At 34.5% G+C, this 15,545-nt stretch overlaps 2 protein-coding genes across 2 annotated transcripts; one reads left to right on the forward strand and one right to left on the reverse strand.

The window, feature by feature from the left end:
- The first annotated feature begins 11,333 nt into the window (after positions 1-11,333).
- Positions 11,334-12,220, forward strand: LOC139876098 (uncharacterized mitochondrial protein AtMg00810-like). The gene is made up of 2 exons (XM_071863398.1): positions 11,334-11,916; positions 12,075-12,220. Exons 1-2 carry the CDS (start codon positions 11,334-11,336, stop codon positions 12,218-12,220), a joined length of 729 nt encoding a protein of 242 aa, XP_071719499.1.
- Positions 12,221-12,452: 232 nt separating this feature from the next.
- Positions 12,453-14,863, reverse strand: LOC139876099 (gibberellin 3-beta-dioxygenase 1-like). Its single transcript, XM_071863399.1, has 2 exons — positions 14,376-14,863; positions 12,453-13,005 (listed from the first exon to the last, which is right to left on the reverse strand). The coding sequence occupies exons 1-2, from the start codon at positions 14,861-14,863 to the stop codon at positions 12,453-12,455; spliced, it is 1,041 nt and encodes a 346-aa protein (XP_071719500.1).
- Positions 14,864-15,545: the final 682 nt, after the last annotated feature.

Below are 15,545 nucleotides of genomic sequence, written 5' to 3' on the forward strand. Positions count from 1 at the left end.
TAATTCGAGTAAAAATTTACTATCCAACGGCGTCAATGGACAACTTAATTTAGCACAAAAATCTCTACTCATATAGCTTCTATCCGCCCGAATCAAATAAAACGTAAGCATATTTATTGTCAATAATAAACGTACCCGTAACAAGCTCCGGGTCTTCATGTGCCTCTGCCGCATTAATATTGAAAACTTTTCCGCGGCCTTGTCCTTTCGTGTTCTCCTAGTTCGGGCAATTTTTAATAATGTGGCCCGGTTTTCCACACTTATAACAAACTACATTGGCATAACTTGCTCCGACACTACTTGCTCCGCCATTACTCGTTCCGACACCATTTGTTCCTTTCGTTCTGTTAACCCCTGGTCTTTAGACCTCACACTTCGCCGCGCTATGACCATTTCTTTTACACTTGTTGAAAAATTTGGTGCAGAACCCCGAGTGATACTTTTCACACCTTTGGCATAGCTGCTTCTGATTGTTGTTGTTGTTGTTGCGGTTGTTATTGTTGTTGGGATGATTGTTATAGTTGTTGTTGTTGTTGTTGTTGTTGTGCCGTTTGTTGTAGTTGCGATTGATGTTGCGATTGTTGGGATAGCTGTTGTTGTTTTGGTGACTCTTATCACCGTTTTCCTCCCACTTTCTTTTGACTAACTTCACGTTGGCCTCTTCGGCCGCCTATTCTTTAATTCTTCCCTCAATCTGGTTCACTAGTTTGTGAGCCATTCTACATGCCTTTTGTATGGAGACAGGCTCGTGTGAACTTATATCTTCTTGGATTCTCTCCGGTAACCCTTTCACAAATGCATCGATATTCTCTTCCTCATCTTCGAACGCTCTCGGACACAATAGGCACAATTCTGTGAATCGTCTTTCGTACGAAGTAATATCGAATCCATGTGTTCGTAACCCTCTAAGTTCTGACTTGAGCTTATTGACCTCGGTTCTGTGACAGTACTTCTCGTTCATCAAGTGCTTGAATGTTGACCACGGTAGCGCGTAAGCAGCATCTTGTCCCACTTGCTCTAGATAGGTATTCCACCATGTTAACGCAATACCTGTGAAGGTATGCGTAGCGTACTTCACTTTGTCTCCTTCAGCACACTTACTTATGGCAAACACCGATTCAACTTTCTCGGTCCACCGTTTCAATCCGATTGGTCCTTCGGTCCCATCAAATTCTGAAGGTTTGCAGGCAGTGAATTCCTTGTGGGAGCATCCTACACGATTTCTTGCGCCATTAGCTGTATTGCTAGATTCAGAGTTATTGTTGGTATGTAGCTGGCCTGTACTGCGGCTATGTTTGAAGCAAGAAAGGCACGAAATTCCTCTTCGCTCATATTCAAGGTGTGTCGAGTAGTCGGTGCCATTTCCTTCAAAATTGTCAAATGAAACAATTTAATCATACAGAATATTAAGAGTAGTCAATAGTATCTCGTAGCATAATATGAACTCATTTATAAAAGCTTTTTCTTCATATTAGCGTTTTATAAGTTTAAATTCGGGTACTACCTACCCGTTAAGTTCATACTTTGTAGCTAATATACAATTCAACTACTATAATTCCATATGAAAAACTGATTATAATAATATATCACATACAAATATTCTTCAAACTTACAACTTCGCTATATTACATATAACATGAAATATAGTACACTATGATACAGGATAGTTTTGAAGATAAATCTAGTTAATACGCAAGTTGTTCAGCAAAGGAAATAAAGACACGTAATTCATAAGTCCAGAAACAAGTCATGCATTCTGGTTTTACTAAGACGACTTCCCATCCTTGGTCTTGTGGAAAATAACCGTTATGACCATTGGCTAGGCAGCATGTTGTAATGTCGTCAAAAGGACGAGGGTTTTGTAATGTCCAACAGCCCCGTAATAATCTAAAAACCTTGTTTCTTACCCCAACTACTGAATCCGTCACTTGTGAGAAAGTTTTATTTAAAAGCTACAATCCGATGTTCTTTTTCTCACTTTGGTAAGAAGCGAACATCACTAACCCGTAAGCATAACATGCTTCTTTATGTTGCATGTTAGAAGCTCTTTCTAATTCACGAAATCCTATGTTGGGATATGTTGAGTCAAAATAGGTTCTTAACCCGTAGCATAAAATTGCATTTGGGTTCCCCGCATTTAACGCTTTAAAGAAAACACGGCGTAACTTAAAGTCTCCCCAATGTGATATACCCCACCTATCAAAGGAAATCCTTTTATAAACTAAGGCATTTCTGGAAAGTCTTTCAAATGTTTGACAAGTTAATTTCGCCATAACTAAATGTGCTGAAGAATTCTGACCGACTCTAGACAAGATTTCCTCAATCATATCCTCTGGTAGGTCTTCTAAAATATTCGGTTGTCTACCCTTAACGTCCATTTTGTTTTTATACTGTAAAATAGACAAGGATTAGATTCGTAATAACAAACAATACAAGCAATTTTTACATAGAACATAAAAGTACAAGCACACTACAATACATTTATTACACAACATGCTCACACCCCTCTAATCTGAATAACTGGTTTCTTCTTCTTGGGACTTGGTTCTTTTTCCTAATCTTTTAGGGATATATGATATTCCTCTAATACGAGTCGTCGTTTTCCACATTGGTTTAGAAAAACATGGTAGTTTAGAGGTTCCCGGGTTATTGTCACGATATTGAAAATACGGGTGTTGACGGTACATATAAAGTTCATCGGGGTCGGAATTAGATTTCTCTATTTTGATGCCTTTTCCCTTATTATTTTCTTTTGCCTCATTAAATTGGGTCGGGGAAATTTCTATAACATCATAGGATTCCTCATCAGGATCCGATTCATCGGAAAATTGGTAATTTTCCCAATATTTTGCTTCCTTAGCGGAAACTCCATTGACCATTATTAACTTTGGTCCATTGGTTGAGGATTTTCTTTTATTTGACCGGTTTTCTGTGGTTCCTACTATTCCCCCCTCTGGAATCTCTTCTTCTAGTTCCTCTTCTTCTGGTTCCTCTTCTTCCGGTTCCTCTTCTTCCGGTTCCGTTTCCTCTTCTTCCGGTTCTTCGGGAACTTGTGAATCTTGCCAATATATTTTCGACTCTTCGTTATTATTAGGTGAGTCAATGGGATTTGTGCTAGAGGTAGACATCTATCACACAATATCAAACATGTTAAGAGATTAATATATCACATAATATTTACATGTTAATAATATATAGTTTCCAACAAAAATGTTAAGCAATCATTTTTAAAGAAAGCACGGTCGAAGTCTAGACTCACTAATGCATCCTAACAAACTCGATAAGACACATTAATGCAAATTTTCTGGTTCTCTAAGACCAACGCTCGGATACCAACTGAAATGTCCCGTTCATATTTAAACGTTCCATATTAATTGATTTCGTTGCAAGGTTTTGACCTCTATATGAGACGTTTTTCAAAGACTGCATTCATTTTTAAAACAACCATAACCTTTATTTTATCAATAAAGGTTTTAAAAACATTGCGTAGATTATCAAATAATGATAATCTAAAATATATTGTTTACACACGACCATTACATAATGGTTTACAATAGAAATATATTACATCGACATATGTTTCTTGAATGCAGTTTTTACACAATATCATACAAACATGGACTCCAAATCTTGTCCTTATTTTAGTATGCAACAGTGAAAGCTCTTAATATTCACCTGAGAATAAACATGCTTTAAACGTCAACAAAAATGTTGGTGAGTTATAGGTTTAACCTATATATATCAAATCGTAACAATAGACCACAAGATTTCATATTTCAATACACATCCCATACATAGAGATAAAAATCATTCATATGGTGAACACCTGGTAACCGACATTAACAAGATGCATATATAAGAATATCCCCATCATTCCGGGACACCCTTCGGATATGATATAAATTTCGAAGTACTAAAGCATCCGGTACTTTGGATGGGGTTTGTTAGGCCCAAAAGATCTATCTTTAGGATTCGCGTCAATTAGGGTGTATGTTCCCTAATTCTTAGATTACCATACTTAATAAAAAGGGGCATATTCGATTTCGATAATTCAACCATAGAATGTAGTTTCACGTACTTGTGTCTATTTTGTAAATCATTTATAAAACCTGCATGTATTCTCATCCCAAAAATATTAGATTTTAAAAGTGGGACTATAACTCACTTTCACAGATATTTCCTTCCTCGAAAATGAGACTTGGCCACGGATCGATTCACGAACCTATACAAATATGTACATATATATCAAAGTATGATCAAAATATAATTACAACCATTTTTATTATGTTTTAAAGATTTGAGTGTATTAAGTCAGCTGTCCTCGTTAGTAACCTACAACTAGTTGTCCACAGTTAGATGTACAGAAATAAATCGATATATATTATCTTGAATCAATCCACGACCCAGTGTATACACGTCTCAGGCTAGATCACAATTCAAAGTATATATATATTTGGAATCAACCTCAACCCTGTATAGCTAACTCCAACATTACTACATATAGAGTGTCTATGGTTGTTCCAAATAATATATATACATGTGTCGATATGATATGTCAAAACATTTGTATACGTGTCTATGGTATCCAAAGATTACATAATATATTAGAATACATGTATAATACAATATAAGTTAGCTAGGATATGATTTGTATAGATTTGTTAAACATTTCCCGTAGCTAAAAAGATCAAAAATATCCAATCTTGTTTTACCCATAACTTCTTCATTATAAATCCGTTTTGAGTGAATCAAATTGCTATGGTTTCATATTGAACTCTAATTTAAGAATACAAATAGAAAAAGTATAGGTTTATAGTCAGAAATTTAAGTTACATGTCAATTACTAAAGGGGTAGTCATTTCCGTCGAAAGAACGACATCTTGATGACCATTTTGAAAAACATACTTTCACTTTGAGTTTAACCAAGATTTTTGGATATAGTTTCATGTTCATATGAAAAATCATTTTCTCAGACGAACAACTTTTAAATCAAAGTTTATCATAGTTTTTAATTATCCAAACCAAAACAGCTCCCGGTTTCACTACGACAGCGTATGTCCGATTTTATGGTGTTCATCGTGTTTCCAGGTTTTAAATCATTAAGTTAGCATATCATATAGATATAGAATATGTGTTTAGTTGATTTTAAAAGTCAAGTTAGAAGGATTAACTTTTGTTTGCGAACAAGTTTAAATTAACTAAACTATGTTCTAGTGATTACAAGTTTAAACCTTCGAATAAGATAGCTTTATATGTATGAATCAAATGATGTTATGAACATCATTACTACCTTAAGTTTTCTGGATAAAACTACTGGAAATGAGAAAAATGGATCTAGCTTCAAAGGATCCTTGGATGGCTTGAAAGTTCTTGAAGCAGAATCATGACACGAAAACAGTTCAAGTAAGATTTTCACTCGAAATAAGATTGTTATAGTTGTAGAAATTGAATCAAAGTTTGAATATGAATATTACCTTGAATTAGAAATATAACCTACTGTAAATAACAAAGGTTCCTTGATCTTAGATGATTACTTGGAATGGATTAGAAAGCTTGGAAGTAGAGTTGCAAACTTGGAAGTATTCTTGATTTTTATGAAACTATACTTATGGAATTTATGAAGAACACTTAGAACTTGAAGATGGAACTTGAGAGAGATCAATTATATGAAGAAAATTGAAGAATGAAAGTGTTTGTAGGTGTTTTTGGTCGTTGGTGTATGGATTAGATATAAAGGATATGTAATTTTGTTTTCATGTAAATAAGTCATGAATGATTACTAATATTTTTGTAATTTTATGAGATATTTCATGCTAGTTGCCAAATGATGGTTCCCACATGTGTTAGGTGACTCACATGGGCTGCTAAGAGCTGATAATTGGAGTGTATATACCAATAGTACATACATCTAAAAGCTGTGTATTGTACGAGTACGAATACGGGTGCATACGATGGAATTGTTGATGAAACTGAACGAGGATGTAATTGTAAGCATTTTTGTTAAGTAGAAGTACTTTGATATGTGTCTTGAAGTCTTTCAAAAGTGTAAGAATACATATCAAAACACAACATGTATATACATTCTAATGGAGTCGTTAAGTCTTCGTTAGTCGTTACATATAAGTGTTGTTTTGAAACCTTTAAGTTAACGATCTCAATTAATGTTGTTAACCCAATGTTTATTATATCAAATGAGATGTTAAATTATTATATTATCATGATATTATGATGTATGAATATCTCTTAATATGATATATACATTAAAATATCGTTACAACGATAATCGTTACATATAAGTCTCGTTTCGTAATTCTTGAGTTAGTAGTCTTGTTTTTACATATGTAGTTCATTGTTAACACACTTAATGATATATTTAAATATCATTTTATCATGTTAAATATAGTGTATCAATATCTTAATATGATACATATGTATTTAGTAGACGTTATCATAACGATAATCATTATATATATCATTTCGAGTTTCTTAACTTAGTAATCTCATTTCTTATGTATATCACACATTGTTAATATATTTAGTGAGATAATTACTCATCATAATCTTATGTCAACCATATATATATGTCTATATATACCACAACATGTAGTTTTTACAATTTTGTAACGTTCGTGAATCGCCGGTCAACTTGGGTGATCAATTGTCTATATGAAACTTATTTCATTTAATCAAGTCTTAACAAGTTTGATTGCTTAACACGTTGAAAACATTTAGTCATGTAAATATCAATCTCAATTAATATATATAAACATGGAAAAGTTCGGGTCACTACAAGCCAAACGTTCCAGTCCTTGCATCTTTCTTGGCTATCCATGCAATCATTGTGGGTACCGTTTCCTTGATCTTGAAACCAAAAAGATTATAATCACACATCATGTCACTTTCGATGAAACTATCTTTCCCTTTGGTTCCATGCAACCAAACTCATCTCCATCATATTCATTTCTCGATATTCCTAATGAGTTCCAACCACACCCACACTGAAATGTCCCGTTCTTATTGATTAAAAACGTTCCATATTAATTGATTTCGTTGCGAGGTTTTGACCTCTATATGAGACGTTTTTCAAAGACTGCATTCATTTTTAAAACAAACCATAACCTTTATTTCATAAATAAAGGTTCAAAAAGCTTTACGTAGATTAAATGATAATCTAAAATATCCTGTTTACACACGACCATTACATAATGGTTTACAATACAAATATGTTACATCGAAATCAGTTTCTTGAATGCAGTTTTTACACAATATCATACAAACATGGACTCCAAATCTTGTCCTTATTTTAGTATGCAACAGCAGAAGCTCTTAGTATTCACCTGAGAATAAACATGCTTTAAACGTCAACAAAAATGTTGGTGAGTTATAGGTTTAACCTATATATATCAAATCGTAACAATAGACCACAAGATTTCATATTTCAATACACATCCCATACATAGAGATAAAAATCATTCATATGGTGAACACCTGGTAACCGACATTAACAAGATGCATATATAAGAATATCCCCATCATTCCGGGACACCCTTCGGATATGATATAAATTTTGAAGTACTAAAGCATCCGGTACTTTGGATGGGGTTTGTTAGGCCCAATAGATCTATCTTTAGGATTTGCGTCAATTAGGGTGTCTGTTCCCTAATTCTTAGATTACCAGACTTAATAAAAAGGGGCATATTCGATTTCGATAATTCAACCATAGAATGTAGTTTCACGTACTTGTGTCTATTTTGTAAATCATTTATAAAACCTGCATGTATTCTCATCCCAAAAATATTAGATTTTAAAAATGGGACTATAACTCACTTTCACAGATTTTTACTTCGTCGGGAAGTAAGACTTGGCCACTGGTTGATTCACGAACCTATAACAATATATACATATATATCAAAGTATGTTCAAAATATATTTACAACACTTTTAATATATTTTGATGTTTTAAGTTTATTAAGTCAGCTGTCCTCGTTAGTAACCTACAACTAGTTGTCCACAGTTAGATGTACAGAAATAAATCGATAAATATTATCTTGAATCAATCCACGACCCAGTGTATACGTATCTCAGTATTGATCACAACTCAAACTATATATATTTTGGAATCAACCTCAACCCTGTATAGCTAACTCCAACATTCACATATAGAGTGTCTATGGTTGTTCCGAAATATATATAGATGTGTCGACATGATAGGTCGAAACATTGTATACGTGTCTATGGTATCTCAAGATTACATAATATACAATACAAGTTGATTAAGTTTTGGTTGGAATAGATTTGTTACCAATTTTCACGTAGCTAAAATGAGAAAAATTATCCAATCTTGTTTTACCCATAACTTCTTCATTTTAAATTCGTTTTGAGTGAATAAAATTGCTATGGTTTCATATTGAACTCTATTTTATGAATCTAAATAGAAAAAGTATAGGTTTATAGTCGGAAAAATTAGGTTCAAGTCGTTTTTGTAAAGGTAGTCATTTCAGTCGAAAGAACGACGTTTAGATGACCATTGTAGAAAACATACTTCCACTTTGAGTTTAACCATAATTTTTGGATATAGTTTCATGTTCATAATAAAAATCATTTTCTCAGAATAACAACTTTTAAATCAAAGTTTATCATAGTTTTTAATTAACTAACCCAAAACAGCCCGCGGTGTTACTACGACGGCGTAAATCCGGTTTTAAATCATTAAGTTAGCATATAATATAGATATATAACATGTGTTTAGTTGATTTTAAAAGTTAAGTTAGAGGGATTAACTTTTATTTGCGAACAAGTTTAGAATTAACTAAACTATGTTCTAGTGATTACAAGTTTAAACCTTCGAATAAGATAGCTTTATATGTATGAATCGAATGATGTTATGAATATCATTACTACCTCAAGTTCCTTGGATAAACCTACTGGAAATGAGAAAAATAGATCTAGCTTCAATGGATCCTTGGATGGCTTGAAAGTTCTTGAAGCAGAATCATGACACGAAAACAATTTCAAGTAAGATTTCCACTCGAAATAAGATTGTTATAGTTATAGAAATTGAATTAAAGTTTGAATATGATTATTACCTTGTATTAGAAAGATAACCTACTGTAAGTAACAAAGGTTTCTTGATCTTGGATGATTACTTGGAATGGATTTAGAAAACTTGGAAGTAAACTTGCAATCTTGGAAGTATTCTTGATTTTATGAAACTAGAACTTTTGGACTTTATGAAGAACACTTAGAACTTGAAGATAGAACTTGAGAGAGATCAATTAGATGAAGAAAATTGAAGAATGAAAGTGTTTGTAGGTGTTTTTGGTCGTTGGTGTATGGATTAGATATAAAGGATATGTAATTTTGTTTTCATGTAAATAAGTCATGAATGATTACTCATATTTTTGTAATTTTATGAGATATTTCATGCTAGTTGCCAAATGATGGTTCCCACATGTGTTAGGTGACTCACATGGGCTGCTAAGAGCTGATCATTGGAGTGTATATACCAATAGTACATACATCTAAAAGCTGTGTATTGTACGAGTACGAATACGGGTGCATACGAGTAGAATTGTTGATGAAACTGAACGAGGATGTAATTGTAAGCATTTTTGTTAAGTAGAAGTATTTTAATAAGTGTCTTGAAGTCTTTCAAAAGTGTATGAATACATATTAAAAAACTACATGTATATACATTTTAACTGAGTCGTTAAGTCATCGTTAGTCGTTACATGTAAATGTTGTTTTGAAACCTTTAGGTTAACAATCTTGTTGAATGTTGTTAACCCATTATTTATTATAACAAATGAGATGTTAAATTGTTATATTATCATGATATTATGATATATAATATATCTTAGTATGATGTATATACAGTTAAATGTCGTTACAACGATAATCGTTACATATATGTCTCGTTTCGAAATCATTAAGTTAGTAGTCTTATTTTTACATATGTATTTCATTGTTAATACACTTAATAATATATTACTTATCATTTAACATAATTAACCAAGTGTATCAATATCTTAATATGATTCATATGTACCTAGTAATACGTTGTTATAACGATAATCGTTATATATATCGTTTTCGAGTTTCTTAAATTAATAGTCTCATTTTTATGTATATAACTCATTGTTAAAATACCTAATGAGATACATACTTATAATAAAATCATGTTAACTATATATATAACCATATATATGTCATCGTATAGTTTTTACAAGTTTTAACGTTCGTGAATCACCGGTCAACTTGGGTGGTTAATTGTCTATATGAAACCTATTTCAATTAATCAAGTCTTAACAAGTTTGATTGCTTAACATGTTGGAAACACTTAATCATGTAAATAAAAATTTCATTTAATATATATATAAACATGGAAAATTTCGGGTCACTACACACACCACCACGACACCAATAACCCCATCATTCCTCCTGCTTCTACTTCGGTTTCTGCTTACGCTAACCTTGATCCTCCTTCTATCGATGATGTCGCTTCTACTGATATTTCGACCTCTATTCCATCCACCTCGGCTGAAAGTATGTCTGGTTTGACCACCCCCACTCCATCAACCCAAAATCAACACCCCATGCTCACCCGAGCCAAAACCGGAATCCATAAACCCATCACTCGCTTAAACCTAAATGTTAACACTCCACCCGATATTCCTAAATCTCACATCCAAGCCCTTCACGACCCTAACTGGAAACGGGCAATGCTTGATGAGTATAATGCTTTAATTAAAAATGGTACTTGGGTTCTGGTTCCGAGACCTTCAGGTGTTAATATTGTGAGATCTATGTGGTTATTCAAACGTAAGTTACACTCTGATGGCACTTTAGACAGGTACAAAACTCGTTTGGTGGCTAATGGCAAAAACCAACGACCTGGTATTGATTGTGGTGAGACTTTTAGTCCGGTGGTAAAACCAGCAACTATTTGGGCTGTTCTTAGCCTATCCGTTTCTCGACACTGGCCGATTCATCAACTAGATGTCAAGAACACTTTTTTACATGGTGATCATACAGATACTGTCTACATGCATCAACCTCCAGGGTTTCATGATCCGACAAAACCAGGTTATGTATGTCATCTTCGCAAATCATTATATGGTCTCAAGCAGGCTCCTCGTGCTTGGTTTCATAGATTTGCTCAGTATACTCTTCGTGTTGGTTTTCAACATAGCCGTTGTGATTCATCGTTGTTTATTTAGCGACATGGAACTCATACTGCTTATTTACTACTATACATAGATGATATTATTCTTACTGCTTCGTCCACCTCTCTCCTACAAAAGATTATAACCTCTCTTGGCAAGGAGTTCACCATGACTAATCTTGGACCGCTTAATTATTTTTTGGGGATATCTGCTACTCGTACTACACAGGGCATGTTTGTGTCTCAACAGAAATATGCACTCGATATTTTGGACAGGGCTGATATGTCTAATTATAAGCCTTGCAGCACTCCTGTTGATACACAATCCAAACTTGGACCTGATGGGCCTCCGATCACCGATCCCACTTTATATCGCATTTTAGCTGGTGCACTTCAATATTTGACATTTACTCGACCTGACATTACGTATGCTGTTCAACAGTTGTGTTTGTTCATGCATGACCCACGAGAGCCTCACTTTGGTGCTCTTAAACATGTATTACGTTATGTTCGTGGGACAGTTCATAATGGGCTTATGATATTTCCTTCATCCACCACAAAACTCGTCGCTTACTATGATGCAGATTGGAGAGGCTGCCCCAACACTCGTCGCTCTACATCCGGGTATTGTGTATTCCTTGGAGATAATATTTTATCATGGTACTCTAAAAGACAGGCAACCATCTCCCGCTCAAGTACCGAAGCTGAATATCGAGCGGTTGCCAATGCTGTTGCTGAGACATGTTGGCTACGTAACTTACTTTGCGAACTTCACTCACCACTTTCTCATGCCATTTGTTTTATTGTGATAATGTAAGTGCGGTTTACCTTTCTACCAACCCCGTCCAACATCAACGCACCAAACACATTGAGATCGACATACATTTCGTGCGTGATAAGGTTGCTACAGGGGACATTCGTGTGCTTCACGTCCCTACTACTTCTCAGTATGCTGATATTTTTACGAAGGGATTACCTACTCAATTATTTGCAGATTTCAAATTCAGCTTGAACGTCGGTTCTTTACCTCCCGTTCTAACTGCGGGGGCGTATTAGTCTATGTATATTTTATTGTATATTTAGTATGTCTTTATTTTTAGTATAGATCAATTCTTGGTATGTATTTTTAGTAGGTAGCATAATTTACTCCTAAACATATGGAGTGTTTGTATTATATATAGGCTTTTGATGTAATGAGAAAGAGCATCCAAAATCATTTGATTATAAAACAAAAGTCAGACTTATTACATTTCTTTGCACTTGACCCTTACAAATATGACTAATGATTTTAAATTCGAATAAATGGTATGGCATTAGGGAAATGTTTAGCTTTCAATTGTAAGTACTCTTTAACAGGCAATGATTTAAAACATGGGGTCCGAAACCTAGATGAAGGAGCAACCATTGACTCAACCGAAGGTCCATAAAAGTAGGCAACCGATATCCGATGTTTCAATTGGTTCACCATGGCTCGATGATTAAGAACCGGAAATTTTGCATTAGAGAATATATGCAAGAGGTCACCTGCACTCACCACAAACGCATCTTCAACGGGTTGCACCAAACTCCACCCTAGCCCTTCAATAAAGACCTCTAGACCATTTGTGTTACTTTGGTGTAGAAGGGTTAATAGAAGGGAGTCCGTGTGCGGTCCAAGTCCGATGGCTTGATTAGGGTTAGGACAAGATGGGTAGGAGTTAAGTTGAAGTGCACCTTGTGAGTCATGAGTTGAAGCAGCCCAATTAAGTTCTTCTTGTGTTACATCTAGTGTATGAAGGATTAGAAGCATGAGGTTGTGAGCAAGTTGTTTCATTTGTTTCTGATAGTCGTCCATTGCATCACTACATCAATTAAAGAAAACTAGTAATTAGTTAGCTAGCTACAAGATTAAATATGTAAGATTTGTTAGCCAACTTGCATTTATTGCAACTCCAAAGAAATAAGTTTCGAATTAAGGGTGTGAATAACGAATTATATGAATCGGTGATCATTTTCTACTCTTTCCCATCTTAGGATCCAACCCATTCTCCAAAAAATGCTACTTTGAACAATTAGTTTTTGCAAAAATAACAAAAGCCCAAATACTAGACTGTCTTGAAATATTTTAAATAATTATGACCCTCTATTCATCTAAATAACTAATGTTTCGCTTTCAAAGGAAATTTTATTGTTACAAAAATATACGAGTGATTATCCATACAACACTAAAATTTAATGATACACCACTAAACATTTTTGCTCCATAATTTTGTAAAGAAAAACCCTCCTTGTATAGATAAGTTTTAGTGATGGATAAATTTTTCTTCAAAATATATTATAACTGATTGTGTCATTTGTCAGGCCCAATTCATAAACCCTCAAACCCATTTCAATAGCGTATTCAGCCTAGCCCAAAACATAGGAAAAAGTAAAGGAAATTGGGCAAAATGCCCTCAAAGTCTTTAACAAAATGCCCTTAAAAATCAAAATTGCAAATGCCCCCAACCACACATGACGCACCACGCATGATGTGCGCATACTCGTGCGTGATGCGTGTTTCCGAGATATTCATCGAGACAACCCTTTTAGCTCTTAAACACGCACCAAAAACCACGCAACACGGACCGTGCGTGGTGATGGTGCTTGGTGTTTGGTGCTTGGTGCATAGTGTTTGGTCCATTCAAAGTTCTGACATTTTGGCACCAAACACTAAACACCACGCACCGTCAGTGTTACTTGTTGTGTGGTGAGAGTTTGCGAGGAAATATGTCTGTCTCGTTGAATATCTCATACACACGCATCACACACGGCCTTGCACGCATCGTGCGTGGTGGGTGATACTTGGACAGGGAGCATTTCCTGTGATTCGGAATTTTTGAAGACATAATGTTAAACACCTCAAAAATGGGGGATTTTTACCAATTTCCCATAAATAAAAAGGTGTATTGGTCTCTTCGGATTAAGCAATTCAACTACTTATTGGACTGATTCGTTAAACAAATTTTCATAACTCGGTTTCGAACGGGTAGACAATCAATTTTTAAATATTTTGTGTTTTCTTTTATAAAGTTTTATAACACTTTTCAAACAAAGATAATTTTGGCAATTTCTCTAATACTAGATGGTTCTTAATTAATGGTATGGATGTACATGTTATATGATTTAAATTATGAGGGCTATGTCATATGTGCATTTCAAGTGTTTGAATAAATCTACAAGATTTCAAACTTACCAAAAACTTTGGTAATCATGTGGCCAAAGAGTCTTAGCATCATCAACACAAGAACCCATGATGGTGTACCCTTCATGCCAAAGAGCCTTAGGGTAGAACGCGGCCATCCTAGCCGAACCATAGCCAACAGATCCACTAGGAGATCTCAACACCTTTCGCTTTTGCTGAGTCGGGAGGCTAAAAAACCTCCGAGCCTCATACTCGACCTTTTTGACCAACTTTGAATTTACCCCATGGTTAATGACTTGAAACATGCCCCACGTTTCACATGCTTGACCAATGAGATCCAACGCGTTAGGATCATTAAGATTAATAACCGGTATCAATGAATATTGAGGATTTTGGGTTAGAACAATTTGATGGGATTCATGATCGGATTGAGACCATATATGAGACTTTGGGACCTCGTTGATCGAGTCGAAGTCAAGAGGGGTGATGTGGTTAGAGGAGTTATGATCATCTCTACAAGCTTCTGAGAGAGTGGTCATGATCATAAGAGTTCTTGAACCACTTGTATGGTAAATGTAGCAAGATATCAAAAATGAAGGTTTGCACAAGTTGTATTGGATCGGATCTTGGTTTATTCATCATAATTATATAATATACAAAGCATATATTAATCTAAGAAAAGTTAATTGGTGCAGCTAGCGACACTAAGTGTACTATAAACTTGACTAATGATACTCCCTTAATAAATAAAACATATAAACGGGTAAAGTTTTTCTTATTCATGTCATTTAGAGAGAAGTTTTTTTTATTCATGTCATTTAGAGAGAGTTAATATTTTTAGTCAGATTACGTAGCCAAAACGAGTTAATTTTTTATGTTTTCCAACCCTTTCCTAACCATCTCAAAATGTGCGACGTTTGAGGTTTGAAGGTGAGATTATTGTGAGGATATTACAAGATAACCCAGTTTGACTGCGTAAAATTGAGTAAAAACTATTTGCCTTTCGCGTAATATGAATAAAAAAACCAAATTCATCTACCTTTTGTAAGGATACGAGGACGTCTACCACTAGGTAATCTAGTAATGATTAATGATTAGGCAATGAGTCCACAGTAATCCCAATACTAATTCAGCTATTCCGAGCCTATAAATGGGATCCGAACCAATTTCCATTCCACTCTTGTTCGATTATATTATATATATATTTTCGGTGAAAAAGGA

The sequence above is a fragment of the Rutidosis leptorrhynchoides genome, chromosome 11 (assembly GCF_046630445.1).
Source record: "Rutidosis leptorrhynchoides isolate AG116_Rl617_1_P2 chromosome 11, CSIRO_AGI_Rlap_v1, whole genome shotgun sequence".
In the NCBI taxonomy this organism is placed as follows: domain Eukaryota; kingdom Viridiplantae; phylum Streptophyta; class Magnoliopsida; order Asterales; family Asteraceae; genus Rutidosis; species Rutidosis leptorrhynchoides.